The sequence below is a fragment of the Catharus ustulatus genome, chromosome 14 (genome assembly GCF_009819885.2).
Source record: "Catharus ustulatus isolate bCatUst1 chromosome 14, bCatUst1.pri.v2, whole genome shotgun sequence".
Classification (NCBI taxonomy): domain Eukaryota; kingdom Metazoa; phylum Chordata; class Aves; order Passeriformes; family Turdidae; genus Catharus; species Catharus ustulatus.
This window is the reverse complement of record NC_046234.1, coordinates 522,051-548,835: the sequence shown is the minus strand read 5'-3', so window position 1 is coordinate 548,835 and position 26,785 is coordinate 522,051. Positions and strand designations below refer to the sequence as shown.

General features: G+C 59.2%; 1 protein-coding gene across 1 annotated transcript; it reads right to left on the bottom strand.

Annotated features, from left to right (window-relative positions):
• Positions 1-560: 560 nt before the first annotated feature.
• Positions 561-23,018, bottom strand: BCORL1 (BCL6 corepressor like 1). The gene is made up of 14 exons (XM_033072514.1): positions 22,999-23,018; positions 15,734-15,872; positions 13,429-13,519; positions 10,610-13,183; positions 10,164-10,338; positions 9,610-9,690; positions 9,043-9,474; positions 6,929-7,158; positions 6,637-6,843; positions 6,392-6,558; positions 6,120-6,265; positions 5,204-5,281; positions 2,952-3,105; positions 561-1,933 (listed from the first exon to the last, which is right to left on the bottom strand). Exons 2-14 carry the CDS (start codon positions 15,817-15,819, stop codon positions 1,660-1,662), a joined length of 4,695 nt encoding a protein of 1,564 aa, XP_032928405.1. The 5' UTR covers positions 15,820-15,872; positions 22,999-23,018; the 3' UTR covers positions 561-1,659.
• Between the last annotated feature and the right edge of the window lie 3,767 nt (positions 23,019-26,785).

Here is a 26,785-nt window from a genome sequence, read left to right as displayed (position 1 = left end):
TCCCTCCCACCCACTTGATTCCAACTGAACATTTCGGATCATAAATTTGGTGAGTTTTCCCTAAGGCTGCACCTCCTTAGGCTCACGAGGAGTGTGGGGGTAGGAGCATCTCTCTCCTCTCTTTTTAGGGCCTGCCTTGACTGCTCCTGTACCACTTTGGGGAGTTCCTCTTGGTGGTGTGTGGGCAAAGCTTTCCTCCCAGTCCTGCCACCAGGGCATTCCTGCTGCCCTTTCTAAGGAAACAAATAACAAAACTACAGCAGTGCCCTGAGCTCCCTCTGCTCCCGCAGCGGTGAGTAAAGCCAGTCAGGGACCAGACAGGGCTACCCTGCCATCTGTGTTTGGGGATGGCTGGGCTTGGCTGCAGAGTTCCCAGGACCAGGGTGAGGCAGGAAGCTGGGAGGAGCAGTGGAGTCTCCCTGTTTTCCCAGCTGTGCAGACACATGGGCCTTGCAGCTCCCACAGGGCACTTCCCCTCTCCCTTCCCTGAGCCACAGACTCAGGCTGACAAGCACAGAAATCTGCCTGGACACGAAAAAAAAAGAGGCAGGAGCCAGGGAGCCTGATGCAGGTTTTTTCTGTACATCAGTGTTTTTGACACCACAGCCTGTTGCTGCATATAATAAAACAGAAATCAGAAAGAGCAACCAGAATACACACCCAAAGGCAAAAAACCCTTGGCTTAAAGAAGGTGCTGCCGGGCCCCCGGGGAAAGGCTGGCAGCGGGGCTCCAAGGGGGGAAAACGCCTGCCCTGGCTGGGGAGAAACACAACACAAAGAAAAAACGAACCAACAAAAAAAACTCACCCAAGGCTCCCGCTGCGGAGCGGGGAGAGACAAAAATCCCCCGATTGTCCCGACCTCAGTCCTGTTAGCACCTGTACAATAAAACTGTACCGGCCCCGAGGCAGAGCAGCCTGCCCGCACCCGCTCCCGGGACAGCGGCGGGGCAAGGGGGCGGCTCCGGCCCTGGGGACAGAGCCTGGGGCGGGGCACAAGCTGCCGAAGCGGGGCACAGGGAGCAGCAGCACGAATGAGATGGAGGAAGGAGCACGGGAGAGGATGGGGCTGGCTCCCGGATGGGGCCGAGCGCTGGCAGCAGGAGCCAGCTCCAAAGCCAAGGGAAGGGGCTGTCCCCTGGCTTGCGGCCGGGGAGGGACGGGAACCCCTGGGCCGGGCTAGCCTCGGGGCACGCTGGAGAGGGGTGGGGGACGGCCTCATCCCACAGCCCGGAGCTCACCATCACAGTGATACAGACTCAGCAAAAAACAAAGAAAACATTACAAATTAAATACTAATTAAATAAATACTATGGAAGACATTGGGACGGGGAGGGCGAACAGAGAGGCGCAGTTCCGTAGGGTTCGGTGGGGAGGGGCAGCGGCTCCCACCCCTTGCTGCCCCACTAAGCCCCCTCTGAGTGCAGGGGGCTCCACCACCCACCGGAGCTGCAGGAGGCGGCAGCGACCGCCACTGCTCGTGGCCGGGGGACCTCGGGAAGTCCTTGGAGGCGAGGGTCCTCCCTCCCCAGCTGACGGAGACCCTGAGGAGAGGAGGAGCGGCTGCTCAAGGGCTCGGGCCCCTGCTGCTGGCGCTGAGAGAGCTGCTTCCCCTTGGTCCTTATTATTGCCTCGTGATGCCGGGAGTGGCCGGTGCCCGTCAGCTGCTCCACGCCTGGTACTCCACGGCCGAGCCCAGCAGCTGCAGCAGCTCGGGCTCGTAGTGCACCAGCTCCACAGTCTCTGCCGTGCCCGGTGCCAGCTCGGGGCTGGCCGGCACCTCCTGTGCCAGCACCTGGCTGAGGGACACCTGGCGCTGGAACTCTGCCCGGGGAAGCGTGGCCACCTCGAAGTGTGGGAAGCGAGCCTGGAATATGCGTGAGGACAGCTTCAGCCGCTTGAGCACATCGGAAAACAGGAACCAGTTGCAGGGCCTGCGAGGATGGCAAGAGCATGGAGGGTTATAGGGCTGGAGGGGGCTGCAGGCACAGCACCTGACCCTCTGCTCTCCTGGCACACTGGCCCTCCCCTGTGGCCCTGGCACTGTTCTCCACTGCTGCTTCCCCTCAGGAGCCCATGGACTGGGTTTGATCACTGCCTCACAGGTCACGGCTTTTTAAAACACTCACAGCCAGGCAGGGACAGAGGCATGAAAGTCCTGCCTTCAACAAGGTCCTGGCAGCTTCCCTGCCAGGAATAAACCACATGGGCAGGAAGTGGAGCTTCTGGTGTGGTTTATTGCTGGAGGGCAGACTGCATGTGTCCCTCTGCATGGACAGACACTGCCAGGCACACAGAAATCTGCTGCACAGAGAAGCAGTGCTTTGGTTGCTGCCTCTTCCAAGTCACCCTTCTGCCCCAGCAGCAGCCACTGTGTCACAGGGGTGCAGGTGGCAGTGCTGTTCCATGATTTAGCCATGATGGAAAGGAAACAATCTCAGAGCCATCAGTGTGAACTGCTGCTGAAGGAACATGGGGCTAGAAGCAGGATTACGGGGATGAGAGAAGGGAGCTTCCTCAGGCACAGCACAGGGACACTCAGGGCACCAGGATGTGCCTGGCCATGGAGGGTGGGGGGAGCCCGGACGAGCCTTCCCCGCTCCTTGAGAACATCCCAGGCTGTGCCAAGCCAGGCACTGCTTCCCCAACTTCCCCAGTGCCACAGTCACAACTTCCCTCTGGTGCCCAGAGCAGCTGTGGCTGCCCCACCCCTGGCAGAGCCCAAGGCCAGCCTGGATGAAGCTTGGAGCACCCGGTTTTAATGGAAGGTTCCCTGCCCATGGCAGGGGGGGTGGAGTGAGATGAGCTGTAAGGCCCTTCCTAACCCAAACCATTCTGGGATTCTGTGATGATTCTATGAAATAAACACCTAAGATATACGAGCACCTCTTAACCCCACTGGAACAACCAACAACCTGTGGTGCTGCTCTGTGCTCCAGGAAAGGCACTCACCCCCGGGACACGGACACTTGGAGGTTGTAGCTGGGAAGCAGTGGCTTGTCTGAGAACTCAAACATGAAGTTATCTGCTTCTTGTTCCTCTTCCTCGTGGTCTGAGCTCCCTGGAGGGTTGAGCAGCAGGTCACAGCCGATGCTGTCCTTCCCCTCTGCAAAGAACAGAGGTTGGCACTGCTCAGTCACACACCAGCCCATGCTGGCACTCCCTGGCCACTGCCACAATCCCGTGGGCACCTTCCCACAACATTCCCACAGCCATGTGAGAACTGCACCCCTCCTGCTCCCCTCCAGCCCCTCATGCTGCCAAGGGAAAAAAATTCCCTAAGAAACAGGGTGCTGAAATTGTCCAGATTTGCTGTAGAATAGGACAAAAATAAGTGACGTGGTTATTGATCCAATGTTGCTGCTGGCGAAGCTCAGATGCCATCACTAAAAAATCTCAGATTTCCTGAGCAACTCAGAAAAAAAATAATTAAATGCATTTAATGTGGCAAAAATAGGGCTCACTGTCTGTCCTGAAAGCTTGGTCCTGTCCATCTGCCCGTGCAAAGGCTGGGACAAGGACAGGAACATTCCGTACCCCTGGGGAGACAATCAGGCACAACAATGTCTGGCCCAGGTGGAGACAAACCCCGGACTGGGACTTTGTGTTTGGAGCTCCAGCAGCACCAAGTACAGGACACTCACTGATCACTTTTCCACACCTCAGAGATCCCACACCCTGGCTTCCTTCATAATCCTTCTGTCCCTAGAGAGTTGCAGCTCTCAAGGAAAATGTGGACAGCATTCCTGCCTCAAAGAATAGGAAAAGCTCAAGCAGAGCCTGAGATTTCTACTATATCCTGAGGGATATCAGTGCTTCAGCTGGTGGAGCTAATGGAAAGGGAGATTTCAAAGGACTGATCCACTGGAGGAGGAGAGTTGTTTCCTGCCTGTGATGACTGAGAGCAGAACCAGGTACTTCCTGCCCTGGGCTGTACCTGTGCCAAGTGACCCCAGGTGACTGCTGAGATATCTGAGCCAGAAAAGGATATTTCAGGACACACAGTGTCCTGTAAAGAAACCAGCCCATGTCCCAGGCTTGGGCATCCTGCTTTTTCTGCAGCTCTGGCAGTGGTCAGCAGCAGTGCCTGGCACAGCACAGGTGACATGGGGCTGGCACCACAGTTGCTGCTGTAAACTGATCCCAGGAGGATGGGGAGGAGGGTCTCTTCCCTTCCCGTGCCTGCTGGAAACAGACCCGGCAGGGCAAGGGATCACTCCCCAGCTGGGTTAGCTCCTGCCTTGCCAGGCAGCCTCCCAAAGGCAGCAATGGGAATGCCCTGTGGATGGGGCAGCAGGGAATCAGTGATAAATCAAAGAGGGTAGTATATTTAAAAGTATCTTTAAAAATAAATTAAAAGAACGGCTATTTGTCTTTGTAAAGGCTGTGACAGCCTTGAGAGTGAGAAATTCTGAGGAAGGAGGCTGAGGTTTGAACTGTTCCCTTGGCAGGGCTGAGGGAAACAGCCTACAAACAGCAGTCTCAGGAGTGTACAATTTCTCCTGATCTGGGATGGGAAGACAAGGACAAGTCATCTACCCAGAGCACCTCCTGAATGTATCAGATGTGTTTTTGTTTCTAGAAGGATGTTGGAAGTTATGGAGGTGAACAACTGCAATCAACAGGCAGCCTCTCAGCCTCCCAGGGTAAGCGCTCCAAGTCGTTGCAGAGGGCTTGGGAGTTCTGAATGTGAAAGAGGCTGGAGGGACTCCAGTGTGCCACAGGCCCATGTCAGATCTAGAACATCTTCACTGTAACCACAGTTTTTAGGAAGTGACAGCAAAGGCAGAAGTCAGACCTTCACTGAAAAATGCCTGATGTTGTAAGAACAGGAGCTCCCCTGGATAAACATCTCCCCTCCAAAGAAGGGAAGAGGGATGGGCAGCTCTGGGAACCTGGAAGTTCAACTTCTACACCTGGAAGGAATTGAGTATGTACTTCACCTTCCTTGGTGACCAGTTAGCAGGGCAGCAACAAGAACTGCTCCAAGAGTGACATGTTTGGTATCAATAAGCAAAGACCTGCAGGAATCACCAGCAGCACCTGACACCCAGTCCTCACTCAAAGGGATGCAGATTCAGCTTCCCAAAGAAGTCCCTCCCAGGAGCAACTCCCAGCATGTATCACCACAGCAAGGTCTCTTCCCAAAATGTGAGTAGAGAGGGATGTGTTTTACACAGCATCACCTCCTGCTCTGCACTCACCGAGCACAGAGCTGCTGTAGAAATCCCAGGCTGTCCGAGGGTCTCCATCACTGCGGCCCTGCAGGTCTGACAGGTAATCTAGAGGAGGGAAATCGAGAGAGTTAATCCCCAAAGTATCATCCTGATGTGCACATCCACAGATTCAGGGGAGCTGCTCCACCGCTGCTGCTTTTCCCACTTGGGAATTATGCTGCAGGAAGGGTGTCCCTGCTCAGGAGTGGGCACCACCCCAGGCTCCCAGCCAGGAAATGGGGGCAGAAAAGGGAAAACAACAGACAGTGTGAAAAGGCTTGGAAAGAAAGATTTGTAGAGCAGTCCTGACCCATCCCCAAAACCTGTGCGAGTAGTTGAGCCCAGAGGAGCTCACACAGGTAGTGGGCAAATAGAGTTTTTTCAACACCGGGGAATTTCTGTCTCGTCTCTGTCTGGGAGCCAGCTCTGGCTGTCCCTTCCTTGCCTTTGTGGGGAAGCCACAAACTCATCTCATATGTACACAAATGGCACCAAATGCAGCCATAGGGATCCAAATGGGCCCTTTCTGCCAGCAGCAGCATTTGGACAGAGCTCTTTTGCCATAGAAGGCAGCATTGTTTGGTAATAAAATATGTTCCCTTAGGCTAAGCAGTAGAACCAGGGAGTGTAGAACAGCATCTCCAAGCAGAGCACTGTATTTAGTTGTGTGACCACAGCACAGCCATCTCCTTGCAAAATGAAAACTGAAAAGTGACTTGTATCTTATACAGGAAACACATACAATTCTATAATTAAAGTTTGGGTGGTAAAAACATGTTTGTGTGACATGGCAGAACTAAAGACTGAGCCATTTTCTGCTCAGGCCCTTTGACACCCAGATTTGGCTCTGTATGCTGCCAGAGGGGAAGGTCTGGAGCACTGTGACCCCAGGCCTGGCACCTACCACAGAGGAAGCGCTTCATCACATCGCTGGTGGCCAGCTTCACTGCTGTCTGCCCAGAGTATGTGGCCAGAGTGGGATCAGCACCATAGGAAAGGAGAAGCCACATGGTTTCCAGGTTGTCATTTGCTACTGCATCATGGATAGGCCTGCAAGGGCAGAAGCAGAAAGGGGCCGGAAGTTCGCTAAGGAAATGCTCTTTGCGTTAAGATCACTTGAGTGCTGACCCACTGAAGAACCCACCCCTCTCCCTGCCCCATGCTGCCCTGGCTCACCTGGTGCCGTCCTGGGCGCTGCAGTTGACGTTGGCGCCGTGCTGGAGCAGGATGTGCAGGATGTCGATCCAGCCGCGCGCGCACGCCTCGTGTAGGGCCGTGTACCCTGCATTGTCGTGGTGGTTCACATCATTGCTCTTCTTCTGCAGGCAGTACAGCACCACGTCCTGCAGGGCGAAAGCATGGCTGTGACACCCAGCCTGACTGGGGAGGCAGGGGCACACGCAGGAGGGCACAGCACTCACCTTGTAGCCCAGGCGAGCTGCTCGCTGCAGGAGTGTCTCCCCTGCGTTCTTGTTCACAATCAGCCGCCGAGCTCCAGGAGGAACACTCTGTGCTGGGGGCAGCTCAGGGGAACTCCCCGGGCTGGCACAATGGGACGTACAAAGTGTCCACAAGTCCTGGGGCTTCTTCAGAGAGCACGTTTTGGGCTGGTTGCAGCAGCCTTTCCCCTGGGAAAGAAAGGAACACAACTCCTTGGCACATGTGGCCATGACTCATGGGAGTCCCCTTGTCCCCTCACCATTCAAGCCATACCTTCCCCTCGTCACAGATCCCTGCCAGGTGTTTGGTTTTACATTTGCGTTTTCCTGATGGTTTCTCCAGCTCTTCTTGGATAGGAGAGCTGTCAGAGTGCTCCAGGAAGAAGCCATTCCGAAAGTCCGTGTGTCCTTGAGATTTCCGGGGGGATGGGGATAGCCTGCTCCTCAGCTGCAGCTCTGTGCCTTTGCCCTTCCCAGATTCCTTCTGCTTCCGGTGCCTGCAATCTACAGGAGAAATGTGACTCAGGGGCTCAGTAGATACCACAGTGAAGGTCACCTAAACCTCTGCCACCAGGCAAGACAGACTGCCCATCTTTGAGAGCTGCACATCTCTGGAAGGGTCCAAGGCCAGGTTGGATGGGGTTTGGAGCACCCTGGGATAGTGGAAAGTGTCCCTGCCCACGGCAAGGAGTGGAACTGGATGAGCTTTAATGTCTCTTCCAACCCAAACCTTTCTGGGGTTCCATGTTTCTAAATTCATCCCCAGAGACACTGCAGGAAGGAGGAGTAGAGAGAACACACAGATTCTCCCATCTGGGATGGACTCAAGACACCAAGACAGCAGCAGGATTCACTGGGATATGTCTTAGAGAGGCAGGAGGAGCAGGAACTGTCTGTGAACACTCAGTGCTTGCTGCCTAAACATACAGGCCCTGCCTTGCCCTCTCACATCTTCCCCCAAAGTTAAGGAGCACATTTAAGATTTCATTAACATGAATCCAGTTAGGAATCCAGCCTTGTCTTCCATGAATGGAGGAATCCTGCTCACCCAATCCTGCAGCATCCCATGAAATGAGTAAGAGATTAGTTAAAAAGAGACAGAGGAAAGGACTTTGCACAGCATGGAGAGAACTTCAAGACTTCACTGCCACTGGAGGTGGCTTCAGCCACAACTTCTGAATCCAAACTAGGGAGATCCCCTCCCTATCTGAGGGCTGAGTGAGCAGCCTCTGAGGGAAGCTGGACAGACAGACAGAAACTCTTAACATATGTGGTAAAGCTGCTGGGCAAACCCTCCTGCACTCAAAGCTCCTTCCAGGCTCCTGTTCTGAACAGGAGGAGTCCTGAGAGTGCCTCTGAGTTGCCAAAACACCGGGAAGACAAGTTGAAACTTTGTTCCTGGTCTGGCAGAGGTTCGCAGACACGGCAGGATAGTGTAACGCTGAGCTGGAGCAGGTACCAGGGCTGGGACTACAGAGCTACCGCTGCTCCCACAGCACCTCAGCAGCACACGAGGAGCGCCAGTCTGAGCTCCAGTGTGGCAGAAGGCAACAGGGCTGTGGCCACTTCATGCCCTCCAAGAGCACAGCCCAAGCATGCAGAAGGCTGGCACAAGAACTGCCCATGACAACTTTCCCCCTGAAGTCACCTGTGTGACTCTGGGCATGGCTACAAGCCACAGGCAAGCACCAGTACACGCTGAGCGACAGCACACAGGTCCCACAGCCTCCCTGTCCCTGCACAGGGAGAGAGGACCACAAGAACTGCTGCCCTCAGGGGTGTGTTCATCATGGGTTTAGGTTTCACAGAGGGTCTGGCAGTGGCAGGGGAAGGTGCAGCAGCAGCGGCACAGGTAGGCCCAGCGTGTTCCTTCTCACACCTCCAAACCACAGAGGGGGATCCCCCATCACTGCACCCTTGCTGATCCTCTCACCCTTGTCCTCCCTGGTGCAAGGTTGCAAGTGGCCCTCATAGAGCAAGACAAAGCCAAGAGCAGCCTAGGTGGATTGGGGTGGCTCTGCATCCCCCATGTTAGCACAGATTGCTGAGTGTGGCTCCCAGGGGCCCTGCTTGTCCAGAAATACTCCACTGTGCTTGTCCCATTCTCATTTTCCCATGCCCTCTGTCTTAATCCAAGGGTAAGATCAGTGTCTAATTAGCCACACAAATCGCTGTTTACTGCTCTGGAATTTACTGTAAATGTTTTTGAAAGAAGAGCTGATCGATTGAAGCAGTCCATGCTGCAGCCACCAAGTCGTTAAAAGTGAGGGAGTTTCATCACTACAAAAAAAATTAATGAAAACCAAATCTCCCCAAAGATTCCATACATAACAGAAATTCCCATGCTGGTGCCCAGTTTAGCACCAGAACCCTTTTCCCAGGTTGTACCTGCTTTAGATTTCCGCCTCCGGTGGGGATATCCCACTTGCTCCTCCTCCCGCTCCGTCAGGTATTCCCCTGTCTGGTACTTCCGACTTTTCTGCCGTCTCCTTTTCTTCCTTTTGATGTGGCCATCCTCCTCCTCCTCCTCGTTGGGCTCCCACAGCTGCCTGGGTGATTCTGCTCTCCAGGGCAGCTCCCGGGTCCTCCTCGTGTGACAGCTGCTCCTCTCAGACACAGATCTGTCCCTGTCCCTGCGGCTGTGGCAGCGGGATGTCCTGTGGGATTTGCGCAGCTTGCGATGTTTCAAGGATATCTCCTGCTCCTCCTCCTCTTCCTCCTCCTCCTCTTCTTCCTGATCCTCCTCCAGCAATGGTGAAGTCTCCTGACCACTCACATCACACTCTCCCGTCACCCCAGCAGAAGAGCCAGCAATGCTTCCTGCAAAAAAGTAAGATTTCTAGCTGAAAAAAAAGCCAAGAGGATCCACCAGGCAGGGCCTCAAAGCAGGACAAAATGCAGGGACAAGGTGAAAAGGGAATGCTCCCAGTCCCACCAGGACTGCCACCAGCTCACCCGATTGACTGCGTGTCCGGCTGCTCAGCACTACCGGGATGAAATCCCGGAAGTTGTTCTTGGGCTTCTTCTCCAAGTACCCTGTGAGGAAAACCGAGCCTTGAGAAAACAGATCACAGACCTGTGATGTGGGAAGGGCAGTGCAGTGTCACCACAGCAGGGCTGCTGCAATGGCCCAAGGGGGATGGCTTTAAATGAACGGAGGATGGTTTAGATTGGACATAGGGAAGAAGATTTTGAAAATGAGGGTGGTGAAACACTGGCACAGGTTCTCCATAGAGGTGGGGGATGCGCCATCCCTGGAAACATCCAAGGCCAGGCTCAACTAGGAGCAACCTGGTCTAGTGGAAGGTGCCCCTGCCCACCCTTCCAGGGTGGAACAAGATAGGCTTTAAGGTTCTTCCCAACCTCCTCCATTCTGGGAGTCTGATCATGCTGAAGCTCTGCTTTGGATCCCAACCCAGCTCCAGAGGTCATTTGGCTTCAGGAGAGCAGCAGGCTGGCCCCTAGCGCAGCCTGACCCCGCAGGAACCCGCTGCCATTCCCAGGAGTACCTTCCTCGTGGCTGTCTCCGCGGTGAGTTGGAGATGGGCACTCCGTCTTCGCTGGCCTCCGACGCTTGCGCTTTACCCTGAGGCTGTTGTGGTCTGTGATGGCACCCAGGCTGTTCCGGCCTTCCCGGCCCTCCTGCTTGCCAAGCTCATGTGGATTGTCGTGGTGTTTTTGCCACTGTGAAGGGAGGACATGGGCTGAAGTTGGAGCTTCCCACTGGCTCCCACAAAAAGGATGAAACTCCATCTCCACTGATTACGCTGGTGCCCTCCAGCTTCTTTGATATTTTTGTCCTGGACAGCCTGCAGCACAGGTACATCCCCCCATAGCCAGGCAATGCCCAGGAGCACAGGTAGGAAGCCCTGTACCATCAGCTGTCCCCTCATGAGAGTTCCCTCCTCTCCCCCACCTTTGCCCTGACCCAGGGGTCCCAGCCCATCCCATGCACCTTCCGGCCATGCACGCTCCGGCTTCCTGACTTGCTTGGGGACTCCTCACTGTCCTGGCCTTGGCACTTCAGTCTCTTGTGGCTCTGCCTGGTGTCCCCATCATGCTGCCGCTTGGCCTTGCAGCGTGTGCCAACCTCCTGCTTGATTTGCCCTGTTCCTTTGAGCTTGGCCTCGGGGAAGGCCTGGGGAGCCGCCCCGGCCCGCAGGCAGGTCACCAATGGAAAGGACACATCACACTCCACTCGCTCCTTCTTGACCCTGCACAGATCCACCTGCTGCACACACGGCAGGGGCTCCGTGGCCGGTGGCTCCTGGGAGCCCTCACAGCCCGGCTCCTTGCGCTGCCCATCCGTGGGCACCTCCGGCACCATCCGCGGGCCCTGCTGCCCAGCCGCCGGCAGCTCATGTGACAAATACGCTGCCAACACTTGGTTTTTGGGTTTTGCATCCAACTGTTTGAGGCTACAGCTCCCCTGGGGAGCCTCAGTCTGTGCGTTGCTCTCCTGACCGGAGTCAGCCTCTAGCTGAGTGCACTCCTGACTCTTTGGAGCATTGTCCAGCTTCCCCTTCCCCCCTTTCCCATCCAGAGCGCTGGTCTGGAGAGCTGGGCCTGCCTCCAGCGGTGCTGGGTTGGCTGGCTCCTCGTAGGGCTTGGGCAAGGCCCGGCAGCTCTTGCTCTTGGCCGCAGCATCCTGTTCCTGAGGCGGGAGCCGGGGCAGCCCCTCGGGCAGGCTCTGGGCAGCCACGCTGGGCTCGGCGGGCTGTGCGCTTGGGAATGCCAGCAGCTCGCCCGCCCCGGCCGGCTTGCAGGGGCTGCTCTGGGGCAGGGGCAGCTGTCCTGCCGTGGAGATGCCGATGGAAAGCAGCGGGGTTTGATGGTACGGAGACCAACCCAGAGGCAGGAGTTGAGGATTGGAAGGTTTTCCATTGATGGGGCATCGTGGGTACACACTTCCCTGGACAGGATTCCAGGTGGCGATGTCCTTGGACTGACACAAAGGAGCTCCTGGAGCAACTCTGCTGTGAAGAGGTCTCCTAGCAGGATCCTGCTGTCCTTCCGTGCCAACCTGGTTGGTTTTCTTCCCGCAGGGAATGCTGGCACTGCGGGGCTCGCCCTGGTCAATGATGGAGATGGGCTCCTGCTTGGGCAGATGGCGTGGGTCTTTGCTGAGGCTCACGCCCGCATCCTTGCTGAGCAGCAGCGAGGCTGGCACTGGGTTCGCCACGCCGACGTAAGTGCCGGGGATGGTGCTGATGAGTGTGGTGTTCTTGACCCAGGAGCCCTGCTCGCCGTTGCGCAGGAACTCAGGGAAGATGACCAAGGGTGGGGTGGTGCCGAGGCACGAGGTGACACTGCTGCCTGTGGCCTGCGCCGCACGCTGCGACTTGGAGAGGACGGTGGTGAGCAGCGCTTTGCTGCTGGTGTGCACGGGGGTGAGGATGGGCATGGGGGGGGTCTTGCGCTGGCTAGGCGGAGGCAGTTTCTGGCGGTTGGACTTGGAGGAGAGATCCAGAGGCATCTCACTGCACTCTGGGGATGAGACCATCTCACGCTCTAGCTGGGGAGGGGACTTCAGGGGAGACAGGGAAGTGGCAGCTCCTGGTGCCTGTGGCTCGGGAGCTGCCGGGGCTCTGGCCTGCATGGCAGTGCCAGAGGAGGGAGCAGCGCTCCCAGCTGGGGCTGGTGCTGCCAGCAGAGCCTGGCTGGAGGGCAGGGCCAGGCCGCTGCTGGACAGGGGAACACTCTCAGCCGCAGCCTGGGCACTGCTTCCACCCGAGGGTGGGGGGCAGCTGAGCTGATTCACCTCCACAGACACTACTTTGGCATCCGGAGCCATGGGCCTGGTGACAGAGAAGGTGTAGGGGTAGGAACGCAGCTCTGGGGAAGCGATGATGCCTGGTAGGCAACGCTCGTGCAGGTAGGAAGGCAGGACAGGCAGGGTGAGCGTGGAGGAGACCCCCAGGGTGGCCGGGAGCGTGGCCACGCTGAGCGGCTGCCCGCAGCTGGGCGGGGGGATGTACACCAGAGACTGGCTCGGGCTCAGCACAGCCCCAGCCTGGAAGGACAGGGGCAGCTTTTGCATAGCAGGGGCCTGAGAGGCAGGAAAGCAAACCCTGTTCAATGTGAAGGTGGCAGGAGTGGAGGCAGAGGAGTTGCAGCTGGAGACAACCACAGACAATGTCCCTTCAGCCAGCACGCCTGGCCCTTGTGCTCCAGTGCTTGGGGGGGCTTTCTCATTCCCAGTGGCCTCACTCTCTGGAGCCACGGAGCAGGCTGGGGCAGCATCAGCCTGCTTGTCACTGGGAGGGTTTGCTGGTGTCCAGGCAGCATCAGCACTGCTGCTCTCCTGCTCCACGGCTCTGGGGGTCGCTGGCTCCTGCCCTCTGCCATCCCCCTGACCTGCCAGAGGGCCCAGGGTGTCATCTGTCACAGTCTTTCCCACACACTCCAGGTTTGGGTTGGGATCAGGTGGCTGTTCCTCCAGTTTGGGTCCAAGCTTTTCCTCCACTTTGCCATCAGCATCCAGCCCCTGGGCACTGCTGCCACCACCGCTGACTGCTGTGAGCTCCACCTGCAGCAAGAAGGGAGAAACTGTTCCTGGGAGCTGTGCAAGTGGCACCCAGGGAAGCAGGAAGGATCTGCCCACCCCAAACACAGAGGGAAAATCATCAAACAGCTCTGCCCAAAGGAGAGCATAGCCTCACTGCATCCCTCTCAAGAAGGAGTCCATGAATCCATTAGGGAAAATGCTCCTGCTCGGCCTGTTTCATCAGGGAATGGCCTTCTTGGACCCAGCTGTGCAAGCAAAGAACTCACCTCGGAAAGGCTGCTGCTGACACAAAACTCTTGAGACCCCAAGTGCTGGGAGCTGCTTGTTTTTGACTCCTCATCAGAAATGGGGGCTCTCCTAAGTGAAAAAGAAGACACAGCATTACAAAACCCCAAAATACCCTCCGAGAATCCCACCTCCCTCTGTCCCTGCATGGGACAGTGAAGCAGCTGTACACCTTCCTTACCCATGGCCACTGGCCTCACCATGGGCCAGGCCAGCCTTCCCCGGTGCCACAGCCTGGTGCCACACACCTGTTCCTGTCCCCTCCATTTCCCATTCTGTCCCACCACACTTCTCCATCCTGCCCCGCGACCCGTCCTGCTTGTCTCTTCCCCCACAGGCACCTCCTCATTCCTGTTCCTCCTGCTTCCTCCCTGTCCTGGGACCCCCAGCCCAGCCTAGCTGCCAGTGGGAACCTCCCTCTGGTTCCAAAGCTCTCTGGGCCCAGGAGGCCTGGACAGGACCAGGAGGTGTCCATGGCCATCCCAATGTGCCATGTCTTGCTGGACAGCATGTCTGGACCCATTGTCTCTGGAACGTGATTCCTCAGTGGAAAGCCTGCATTCAGGACAAGGACTGTGACCTCCTTGGGACACTCCCTCCCCGATGGTATTCACTGGACAGCACTTCCTTGGTGTTTGCTTAGGACAAGCTGCTAGTCCCAGCACAAAACAGATTGAGTTTGGATTCTGTCAATGACATAATTTCAGCTGAATTTGCTTTCTGCATCCTGGGCTTTCATAGCAGTCACAGACGCAGAGCTGTGGGCACAGGATTTGTCTTTGGACTCAGTGCTGGGGCCCTGTTACACACCCCTGGCACCAGGACCTCGCTCTGGGCTGCCTCAGCTCTGGCACTCTGCTTCGTGCTCCCAGTGCCAGCAACCTTCTCTGCACCCCTTGCAGCAGGACCCTGCTTTGTTCCCGCACGGCCGGGACCCTGCTTGGGGCTGTTTCCGTGCCATCCCCGCCGACCTCCGGCTCAGTGACAGCTCGGCCGGTCCCTGCAGGGTTCTCGGGGCCGGCCTGTCACAGTCCGTGGGCCGCGGATGGCGGCGGGACCCGAGCCGCCTCAGCTGGCGGCGGGGTGAGAGCCCGGAGCGGGCAGTGTTCGAGGGGTCCGAGGAACTCGGGGCCGGAGCGGGGCCGGGGCCGAGCGCCAGGGGGAGCCCGAGCGCAGCCGCCCGCCCGCCCGCGCCCGGGCCGGCGCTCCCGGCGCTTCCCGGGCATTCCCGGCGCTTCCCGGACATTCCCGGCCCGCAGCTCGCCCGCCGCTAGCCGCAGGGCCGGCGGGACTCCCCCGGGGCAGCCCCGAGGGCGGTGCGTGGTGCCCGTCCGGCCCTGCCGCGGTTCCTCCCGGGCAGTGCGCGCACAGACGGGGCCCAAGGAATGAGATGGGGATCGGGGATGAGAGAACCGGGGGCCGCAGCCCCCCGCCCTGCCCAGACATCTCCAAATTTGACGCCTGTTGTAAGGTCGGAGCAGCGCCGGAGGCTCGCCGGGTATGGCCATCGCAGCCCTTATCTGCGGGACACAGGGCACCCGGCGGGGCTGCGGGCTCCAGATCAGCTCTGCCCGAGCCAGACCTGCGGCTCGTCCCTGCCCACCGCTGCTGCACCGGCCTCGGGGGATGCCTGCCAAAACCCTCGGCACCCGCGGCCAGCAACGACAGCCACACGTTGCCTCTGTGCACATAAAACTTCCCCGGCTTTGGCAAATGCATGGAACAGACGCGGTGGCCTTGAGGAAGCCACAAACTAGTCGCTTCTGAGAGTAAGACAGGCGATGCAAAGCCACAGAGCTTGGCTTGATCGATCCTACCTCCCAGCCACTAATCCTCCCTAATCTCCTGTTTGGTGGCAAGTCACAACCCTCCCATCTGATCATTTGGTTGGCACAAACTCTCCCGGGTCACCAAAAGCTTTTAGTTCAAGCTCTTTCCCTTCCTTGGCCATTGAGAGCACAGGTCTACTAAGGTCAATAGCAGGTGCAGACAACTTGGCCTTGTCAGCATCAAAGCTGTGGAGGCAACGTAACCACACGGGCAACAGATCATCTGCTGAGACCTCCAGCACCCTCCTCGCTGCATCACGGCATGTGGGAACCCCCCAGAATGCCAACACATCCAACACATCCAACCCCTCTCTGAGGCTCATCTGCACTTCAGGCCATTTTAGACCCCAGTAAAAAGGGGTTGAGTCTGCACCAGCTTGCTTCTCACAGCCTCTCCAGAACCCTAAGTGGAATTTCTTGTGCCTCCTTTCCCCTGCCCGCCGCCCACGCACCTCACCTCTCCTCGTTGAGACCACACATGCGAATCCGCTCTGTGCTGGTCCAGTTGTGCACCCCGCTGTAGAGAGGTGCTGTAGAGATCATGACAGCTGCTCCTCACCCTCCAGGACCTGCTGGGGCTCCAGGGACCACTCTGCCTGCAAAAAGGAAGCAGAGGGTTGGAAACTCTCCTTGGGATGATCCATTCAACCGCCCTTTTGGAAAACTCATCCCCAGCTTTGCTGTCAGCCAGATGGGGAACAACACCCCGGGATGCCAGAGGTCTGGAAGAGGGCTAGGAGGAATTTGGACAGAATCCACTGTCCACTCATCCTCTCACTAAGCACTGTTATTGCCAAAAAGCCGCTGGCTGCCACAAGAGTTACACACAAGTGTCTTTGCACGCTCACACATCCTTTGAAACATTTCCCCCTTTTCTTCCCCACTCTAGAGGAACCTCCAGCACCAGCCAAGAAGAGTTGTACAAGGTGATGGTCTTTTACAGTACTGAAACTTCAAGGCTGCACAGGACTCTCCTAAAGTAGCCCACGGCAGGTCCTAGGGGCAAAGCCTCGAACAAGGAGGGTCTGTCCTCAGCTGAGGGCTCCTGGAGAGAGCAGAGGTTTGCCAGTGGTGCTGCCGAGGGTTTATCCCCTCCTTCTGTGAGGAAGGTGCTGGTTTTCTTTGGAGTTATGGGTGGAAAACACGAGGGAATCCAGAGATTCAGGAGCATCCATGAGGCACTGTCGGCTGGGTGGAGCTTTCAGGGGAGAGCGTTGCAGCCAATCGTGCAGCACTGGGTGTTGGAGCATTGAGAAGCTCTGCTGCTCCAGGGAAAAGGCAGAGGAGGAAGAGAGGATCTCCTGTGCTAACAAGTGGACTCAGCCAAACCAAGCAGGATTGACTGCAAAAGGGAGAGAGATGCTGTCAAGGATGTTCAGGGAAATACTAAGCTCTGAAGGGTAAAGCAGGCACAGTGCCACGGCAACGCTGTCGGTGCAGCGGTGGGAGTGGGAATTAGCTGGAAGCAGCACGTGATCCCCAATGTCTGTCGGCTGTCTTTTCCCTGACAAACTCCTGGCGACACCAGCTCTGCACGGGACAAGCAGCAGCTTGTGCCATGAAAGGAGCCACGCAGGGACCTGCCGGCCACCAGCTCAAGAGAAGAGCAGAAGCTGAGCGGCTCCTCGGAGTGCAGCTGCTGCCGGCTGTCCTCGCTGCAGCCCGAACTGCCGGTGGGGATCCGAGGAGCAGGACGAAAAGGGGGCCAGGCACTCGGGAGAAACGGGGGCAAGGCAGCTGGTGTGCCAGAGAGAAAGCGACGGACCCATCTGCACGTACGAGGGCACCAGTAAGCAAACAGGGCACGGAAATCAGAGGTCAGGGGAAGAGGGGAAACCTGCTAAAAACACACATTGTGAGACGGGAGAAAAGCTCAGCAGCGATGGGGGAGACGGGCAGACGCCGAGGCAGAGAGCAGGGTCATACCCAAAGAGAACGAGGTGGCTTGGAGCAGGAAGGGGAGGAGTCTTTCGATGCTTGGAGAGAAATGCAACATAAAGGAAATAGGGGAACAAACAATCTGCGGGGATTTCACCATCTTAGGCTAAACTGAAAGAAGGGGAGGAGAAAGGTTCTGCCCCCAAGCACAGCAGCAGGACACATGTTCCAGGAGGAATCCAAAGGGTGCCACGGGGAAGGGGATGCGCGACATGGAGCTGGGGACAAGCAGAGATCAGGCGTGACCCCGGAATAGGTCTGCAAGGGAGGAGTGATAACGGGGTGCTACGAGCAGCTGGAACAAACAGCACGTTTGGAGTAAGAGCTGGTCAAAAGAGCTGGAACGATGGCCACAAGAGGAGAGCTGGGAGGACACAGTGACAGAGATCAACTCTGTTTCATGGATTCTTGGCCTCTATCCTCTACAGACCGAGTGGGACACATGCCAAAGACAGGCATTTCACAGGGAACGAAGAACAGAAAAGAAAAAGAATCCAGATAAGAACTCAGAGAAGGAATAAAACAGGGGCCAAGCACCAGACGTGGCTTCAAGCGCAAACCAATCGAGCAACAGCGTCCTTAAAAAGGCAGATCAGGAAGTTTAGTGGGAAATGCAGGGATGAGCAGCCTCCCCGTGCACCACTGAACCAGAGAGAGCAACTGCAGCCTGCCTGGGTCAGAGCACTGCTAGCCGAGTCGGAAAGCGAGCAGATCTCCCATCTACACTGGTGCAGCTGGAAGCGACATTGAAGGGATGTAATTAAACTTGTAGGAAACCCTTGGAGAACACAACTAGGGCATGGTTTCACATGCCTGTCTTCGAGCAGAAGAAGCTGTTCAGAAACTGTTGAAGCCCTTCTCTCCTCTCACCCCTTCAGTCATGTCACTGAAGCCCTGCAGTATTCCAGTAAACCTGATCAGGGAGTTGATCTCTGTTTAAAAATTTTTTTTTTTTTACTCCCTGGCTGGACTGGTTTTAACCTATACCAGCTCCTAGATCAGCTTCACCAAGAGGGAGAGAGGGCAGAGCCTGGCACAGACTCTACTTAATCCACAACGTCTGCCAAAGGAAGTGTATACGAAACCACAGTCTTATTTTGATTTAGCTAAATAGGTGCTCAGCCAATTCTAATTAACGCCAAGGAAAACGAGTTTAGAATAAAGTAAGAACATTGAGGCATTCTGTGTGGGGAAGCTCATACAGTATTAAAGCACCTTCACCTCCCAAAACAAAACGTGCCCTAAGAACTGTGAGTAAGGAAGGTGCTGAACACACTGCACACAACGACAAGCACTCCAAGAGGTTTGCAATGAAACTACTACAGCAAATTAAAAGAAAAGGCGATTTTCTTCATTGAGGCAACGCATCTCATCATTTCGTAAAAGGAAACGATGCTACTCTGCGAACCCGCCTCTTCCAGGCTCCAGGAAAAGCAAAGCAGATGTTTTCCTTGCAGTGAAAGCGTGCTTTTACTCAGGTTAGTGATGACTTGGCTACCCATGGATGCTCCCTTGGATTAAGTCAAGAAATTACTCTTCTGAAATATTGCTGTACGGTGATGGAAACAAGTTTCCTGAGACGAAGTTCTTCAGGAATGGACATTTTTTAACCATTATCTCATTACAGACAAGTCCTCCTTGCAATGAAAATCCAACAGCCCCAAGACCACCATCATCCCATGAGCAAGGGGTCCAGGACAGGCTCCCCCAGCACTCACCTGCCAGCTCCCACTGCTGACAAGAATTAAGCCCATGCCATCTCCACACTGACCCCTGTTAAATAAACCCTGGCTCTTGGGGATCCCAACTTGAGCTGCCTGAAGTAAGGCTGCCTAATTGCTTCCCGCAGCCCCTGACAGTCACACCTCCCATTCCAGCATTAATGCAGCAACGGGGTGGCAGAGTAGATTCTGAAGCCATCCTGCTGCAAACCACCCTCTTCTCCCAGTGACAGCGATCCCTTGGCCCAATCAGGTATCCAACCTGACAACTCTCAGCTGCTCAAGCACTTGCACTGACAAACACATAAAGCAACTTCTCAGGCTGGCACCAAGCTGCCAGTCACAGACAGTCAAGGGTTCGCTTCTCACTGGGGAGTTTGGTGCTATTGGTGTTTGCCCTCACAGATGTCACAACTCCGTTGCCACCTGGTCTCACTCACTTTGATCAGATTACCCAGAGCCATGACCTCCTACAGCGTCCACCTGCAGTGGAGCCAGGCCTACCAGTGTGGGAAGAGGGCTTTTCCCTGCTCCTCCCAGAGACAGCCTGCGCCAATCACCTCTCTGTAGGACCATGCTGCCTTGATCCCCCTCAAAGGCTTTCCATGTATTTTCCAAGTACTAATTTCCAAGTAGTAACACCACTCACATTTCAAGGCGCTTGCTTACCCTTGCTCTCCTCCACGCCAGGCACAGCACCAAGAGATGGGCAGTGTCCTGCTGCACCCTGCCTGGGCAGGTGGGAATTCACAGGTACTGAAACACCAGCAGCCAGTCTTCCCAAGGCCCCCAGCACCAGAATTCCCTCTGCCTGCTCTGGGCAGGCACATCATCCCCAGCACAGGTGGGACAGCACCAAGCAAAGAGCCAACAGGCAGCAATGTGCTGGCAACGGGAGCCCAGACAACGGCACGAGTTCACCCAGGGAGAGCACCAGCTTTGCCTTTCCCCCTGCATGAGTGGCAGCCACAGCATGAGCTGACCCCAGGAACCCCAGTGTGGGTCACTTGGACACAGCAAACGCTGGCCAGCCAGCGGTGCCTCTGTCCATGCTGGCACTGAGAGGAAGGACAAGGACTTCCCAGTCCTAGGGTATGGAGCAGAGAAAGGCAGCAGGACATGGGGAGGATGCCGTAGTTGCCCTCTCACAGCAGCGTGTGGCTCCTGTGGCCAGGGGACACTGCGGAAGGCCGGGAGCAATGCACTTTGACCCTGGAAACACACCCACGGGAGACACCTTTGAAACATTAATTCCCAGATCAGCAAAACCTGTCAGGAACGGGGCTTTATCCCCCGGATGGCTACAAAATATAAAACGAGGTCAGCTGCTGGAAACTTGGGTGGGATTCAGCGCTCAGAGCACAGCTGGCCACTCTGACAGGAGCAGGAGCAGCAGAGTGGGGTGGGATGTGCCCTGCAGCTCCTCCCGGGGGTCAGGTGGGCCAGAAGGGAACGCTCTGCAGCGACAGGCAGGTCTCCTTCCCTTGCCATAGTTTGTTCACTTTGGCAATTCTTTGTTGCCACTAGTAACGCAGGCAAGGAATTCTATTTGTTTTGATATGTGATGGACTGGTGTCCATTGGAGGTGCAGAGGGCTGGAGCGAGCACTGATCCCAAGACCAGCCCCCAGCACTTTGGCCCCGAGCACCACTTTGGAAAACCCAGCTGAGTAAACTGCTGGCAAAAAATTAAAAATTAAATCAAAAAACCTATGATGGCCCTATCACAGGACTTGCAGTGGGCACGATATGCAACGAGGGAAAAATTTAAACAAGAAAACTGAAAAAAAAAGGAGAACAGTCTATCTTATGTTATGTTACCGCTCATGCAGAGGTCAGAAACTGTAGGAGAATGGACCAGGAATGACTAGAGTGGCACAAAACCCAGCAAGCACGGGCCAGGCCACCTCTGGGGCTGTCTGAGCAGAGCGGTGCCCGGCGAGGGCGGCCCCGAGCCGGGTTTGGTCCCCACTGCCTGCACAGCCACCCCGGCTGCTGCGGAGCTGAGCCAGGCTTTGCCTACACGCATTTGCTTAAGCTGATTTAAAGAAACAGTAACACTACACGTAATTATAGATCCTCAGTACGATGAATTGGAAATAAAAAATTTAAAAAAAATCTGTCCCTATTTCAGAAAAAAAAAAAAAGTTTGCTGCACGCTGGGCAGTGCTGTCATAATTGGTCCCAGCTGCTGGACAACTGGTGTCACTAAACCCTGGCTTTTTTGCAACAACCGGACGGCCCCCACCAAAGCCCGCACATTTTTAAGGACTGAAAAAGAGCCATTAAGAGATGGCAGTGTTCAAAAACGTCTCTGACACGGTGCACATCATCCAAAACCCCAAAAACAGACTGCAGCCTCCCATGCCTTGGAGCCAGACTGGTGCTCCAGAGCCCAAAGGTCCCAAGGGCAGCTTTGAAGGCCAAACCCTGCTGGAGCCTGGCCTCTGACACCTGGAATGCACCTCCAGACCCAGGTGACAGCGGTGCAGCTGCTGTCCTCGACTGGCGCCACACAGCCTCCAGCCAGAACTGGCACTGGGACCACCCAAACCCAAAGGGTGGCCAGGGCAATGGAAACGCACAGCGGAAAGGGAAGGAAGGGAAGAGAAGAAAGGGAAGGGAAGGCTGCTGCAGACAGGGCCAAAAAGATGCAGACGAGCTGCGAAGGGCACGGGATGCAACGGCCCTGCCCTAGCACTAATCCTCAGACTCCAGGGGAGGAGGGTGCCAGAGATCGGATGCTCTGTGACAGGAGAAACTCACTTCGTCTCTATTTTAGCCTGACAGACCTTTCCGCGGTGCTGCTCCGAACCGGCCTCACCCAGGCTGGGATGAGGGCACTGATGTCGCTCGCCGAGGAGCCAGGACCCCTCCCGGTACCGGCACGCTGCCGCGGGAGGGCCGGTTTCCTCCCCGGTGAGGGCGGCAGGAAGCGCCGCCTCCCTCGCCCGGTCCTGCCGCTGCCCGGCCATCACCGTGGGCACGGGCGGGGGACCGGCCGCCCCCGCCGCCCCGCCCCGGGCGTCGGGGGGCGTCGGCACGGAGCGGCACCGCCCCGGCCCCGGCCGCAGCCCGCCCCGGGGCCGGGTCCGTGGGGGTTCCCCGGTGAGCCCCCCGCCCGAGGCGCAGCACGTCCCGCTCCGAGCCCCGCGAGGCCACGGCACGGCCCACGGCCCCGCGCGGCCGCCGGGGTACGCAGCCCCCCCTGCCCGGGACGCGACGGCCTCGGGGCCGCTCCGGGGGCTTCGCCCCGCACCCCGCAGCCTTACCGGGGGCCAGGCCCCGCGGTGCTGCCCCGCGCCCGCTCCCGCAGCCCCCCGGCTCAACAGTTGCCCCCGGGGCCACTCCCGGGCGGAGCGTCCCGCAGCCCCGGCAGCCGCGGCCGGGCCCCCGCGCTGCCGCACCGGGGCAGCCCCGGACATGGAGGTGGCGGCGGCCGCGCTGCCCCCGGAGAGGGCTCTTCCGCCACCGCCCGGCACCCGGCCGGCCGGCACCCGCCGCTGAACCGGCCCCGGGCACGGCGGCGGCCGGGGCGGGCTCGGGCCACGCCGCCAAACTCCACGAGCGCCCGGCGCCCCCGTCCCACCGTCGCCCCGGGAGTGCCGCGCTGCGCGGCCGCCCCGCCCGCCGCGGGACCCCCCGCACCGCCCCGGCAGCGGCAGGTGCCGCCGGTGCCGGAGCCGGAGCAGCCGTGCCGGGCAGGGCAGCGGCACCGCCGTGCCGTCGCGGGGCGGGGAGCGGAGACGCCGCCGCCCGCCGCCCCCTGCCCCCCGCCCGGCGCTGTCAGTGCCCGCCGCGCCCCCGCCGCTGTCCCGCCGCAGGACGTCGCCGTCCCCTCCGGCCCGCACACCCCCCCCGCGCCGCCCCACCGCCGCCTTCGGGGGTGTCCCGGGACCGTTTCCATGGAGATCCTGTCCGGACGGCCGGGAGGGGGGGTCGGGCCACCCGCTCCCCCCCGCCTGCCCCCGTGTGCCGTGGGTGCGGGGCGGCGCGGGCCCGGGGTGCCGGGGCAGCGGGGGCCGGGGTCCAGCGCGGGGCGGCGCGGGGTGCTGGGTACGCACCTGCTCCCCGAGGCGGGCGGGCGGCGGGGGGCGGCGGGCCGGGGCGGGCCCCTGCCCCAGGCGGCGGGTCGGACCCCGGGCGCTGCGAGCGGCGGTTCGGCGGCAGCGGCGGCGGCGGAGGAGACACTGGCAGCGGCAGCCGGAGTGTGAGGGCGAGAGCGAGCCGCGGCCGCGCGGGCTGCCGGGAGCCGTAGTCCGTCCGCCGGGGCCGGGAGCCGGCGAGCCGCCCCGCGGACTGCGGGTCCCGGCGTGCCGCGCGCCCCGGCCCGCGCGGGGGGGCCGGTCCGGAGAGGGAACGGGCGGGCGCGGGGAGGGAACGAGGGAGGGAGCGCGGGGAGGGAGGGAGGGGGCTCCGCGCCCGGCGCGGCCCCGGGAGGGGCGGGGGGCGGGAGGCCGCCGCGCCCGGGGCTCGGCTCGGCACGGCACGGAGCGGAGTGGCTCGGCACGGGGGGGAGCCCCACGCACACACGCCCCGCGCGCACACACAGACACACACCCGCTCGACCCCGCGCCGGGGCACCGGTTCCCGCACCGGGGAGCGACGATCGCTCCGCACCGAGGGGAGGAGAAGGATGGAGGAGGAGGCGGCAGCGGGGGCGGGGGCTCGCTCCACGCCCGGGCAGCGCCGGGCGCCCGACAGCGGGCAGAGCCGGACGGGCAGCGCACGGAGAGCGCGGCGCACGCAGTCCCGATGTTCCCAACCCTAGAGTCCTCAGTCCCGGTGCCTGACGCCCCGCTGCCCCCCGCCCCGTCGCCCTCCGCCCGGTGCCCCCCTCCCGGTGCCCACCGCCGGGCGCAGCCGCGGGGGGGTGGATGTCCCCGGGTGCATCGGGGTCGGGCCGGTTGAGAAAATGCGGACCCGCCTGCTCAGCCCAGGTGGGCGTGCGGCCCCCACCCCGGCGACGCTGCCGCCGGGTGACCCCCCAGGGCCCGCCCCCCCTCGGCTCGATGCCTCGCGGGGCGCGCAGCGCTGCGGGGCGGGGGTCGAGGCGCCTCCCCCGCGCCATGCGGGACACTGAGCGGCACGGTGCGGCGGCCGCAAGTTTGTCACCGGCCCCCACCCGCGACACCGGGGCCCGCAGGCCCGGAGGCCGCCGTACCCCCCGTGGTGCCCGGCCAGGCCCGCTCCGCACCGTCCCGCACCGCCCCGGCGCTGACAGCCTCGCCCGGCCCGGGGCCGCGCCGGCCCCGGCCCCCGCACGGGCCTCGGAGACCGGCGGCCTCGCAGAGCCCTGGCGCGGCCCCGCCGTGCGGGCACCGGCTGCCCGGCCCGGCCCTGCCCGGCCACGCCGCCCCGGGTTGTGCCGGGCCCCGCGCAGCACCGCCCCGTGCCCGCTGCTCTCCCGCGGCCCCTCGCCCCGGCCCCTCCGCCCGGCCCCCGCGTACCGGCAGCTGGGGGGGCCGCGGGGGTCCCCGCTCCTGCACGACCCGGAGGGAAGGGCGGGACCCGGCCCCCCCCGGCCCGAGGCGCGGGGGCTGCAAGGGGACGGGCACGAGCGCTCGGTCCCGGGGCGGGCGCGGGGCGCGATGCCGCCACGGCGTCCCCCGTCCCCGTGCGGTGACACCGCGCTCCGGCGCAGAGCTGCCTCGCGGGCGGGCAGGGGCCGGGGGCTTCCCGGGGCCGGGCCCCGCAGGGCTGCGGGGTGGGCTTGGAACGGGGCGGTGCTGCGGTGACCGCGGGCCGCGATCCCGCGTGGGGCTGGCGGGTGTCACCGTCCCGCACCCGTGGCGCGCTGCTCGGACCCCCGTGGGTCCGGTGGTGATCTCCGTGGGGTCCGTGCTGCCCTCACCCCTGCAGGACCCGCTTGCTTCGCCGGTTTGGTCCATCTGATGGCGAAGTCTCTTTTTAGTTCAGCGCTGCCATGGCCGGAGCCTCTGGGAGGTGGGCACGGGCACCAGGGTGTGGCCACCCCAGATGGCACATCTGGCTTGGCAGCCACACCCTGGTGTCACCTGCCGGGAGAGCCCTCTGCAGCCTCAGCCCCAAACCTTTGCGGTGGCTAAGGAGAGGAAAAAACATCTTACGCAGAGATTGAGCTCTGTTTTTCCAGAAAAGGCCACAGCAGCCTGGGGCAGGAGACTGCTCGTCCCCCTTTTGGGGGTGTAGGGGCTTGGAGAGCAGTTTGGGGCAGGGGTCTGTGGGCAGAAGAGTGCTGAGCTTGTGGGGCATGAGATTCGGGAATTGTAGACAGCAGTGTGAGGGGTGGCAGGGTGAAATGTGGGGCTGCCAGAACCGTGGGAAGGTAGAAAGCCAGGGCTCCACCGAGGAAGGCTGTGAGGGAGGAAGCTCTTCCTGCAGAGGGGAATTACTCCACTTCTCCACATTATTGAACCTTTTTCCACTGTTGCCCACAGCTAGACTGTAGGTAAAAGAGGTGCTCCAAGGGACGTTTCAGTCTGGGTGATGGTCAGAAAGCCAGGCTGGCACAGCCTGAGACAGGCACATGACCCCCAGGTTCATAAAGACCTGCCTTATTTGCATCCTGGTGCAATTAAAAACAGACTGTTTGAGTAACAGTCTCATGCTGCAGCTGCCTCACCCCATCCCTGCAGAAATTGTACCCAGGCTTGCATGGTGCTGACTGGGAGAGCGCTGGATCCCACCAGTGCATCCTCCAACATGCCGCTGCTCCTGCCCCATTTCGTTAGAACCTTTAAAATCTCCAGACTGGGATAACTTGCAGCAAACGACTTTAAAAGGTGGTGGTGAAAAATTCGGCAGCTCTCATGTTCCAGGGAAACAGGAAAGTCTGGGGAATAAGGGGCATTTCTGTCAGGGAGTGGAGCTAATCAGGTACCAGTCATGGACTCACTTGAAGAAATGCCAATGGGAATGATCTGCCGCAGCCAAAATACGATAAGGAACCCTCATCGGTAATTCCTCAAGGGAATCAAGCTGGGCCTTGAGCTGCAGGGGGAGCTGGGGGCTCCTTCACTTCCCCTCCATCCTGGGGACATGTCCCCCAGGACCCCCCAGCTGTGGGCAGCCCCAGCTGCTCCCTCACCTCAGCATTTCTTCCACACCTCCTTCCTGGGCAGCAGAACTCCTGCCAAGCTCTGCAGATCCAAGGGCACCCGTGAGCCCTCCAAGTGCTCAGGGCAGCCCTTGACCTGTGTGTCCCTGCCTGCTCTGGTCCCCTGGGCCACCAGGGCCTGAGTGCTCAGCTCTGACCTGGCCTGCAGTACTGTTGCTGCTTCTTTTGTCATTACTGCTCCATTTTGTGTTCTTTTTTTATTTATTTATCCTCTCCCTGCTGATATTTTGGCCAGAATCCACATCATTGCCCCCTCCCCAACCAGAAACCAGAATGTGTTACCTAACACACCCAGCTGGGCATGGTGCACTCTGCTCCTGCCAGGCTGCTGTGGGGAGACCCTGACCCTTCTGGGAACCAAGCTGGTTCCAGTCATGGTCGAGCAGCCAGGCTGGCAGGTGTCTCTGGATGAGCTGGGATCATGGAGCCTTCTCCTCTGGCAGGGTGGTGGCAGCTGGTGGCAGCAAAGGTGGCTTGTAATTCCTGGCACCAGAAGAGGGATGAGGTGATGCCTCATGTGCTCCATGTCACTTCCATGTCCAGGCCTGGTTCTGCCCTGGACACCTCAGTTCCACTGGAAAGGTGGGGTTGTAGATGGGGAGTCAGGCCATGAGTGTCCCATTGGGAGGAACAGGGTGTCCATTTCTGCGAGGTCTGGAGGTTTCTCACTGGATTTCTTGGGACTTTTCTGAAGAAGTATCCTCCATGTTGCTCCCTCTGAGGTGGGCAGAGCTCCCCTGGGTTTGGCTGGT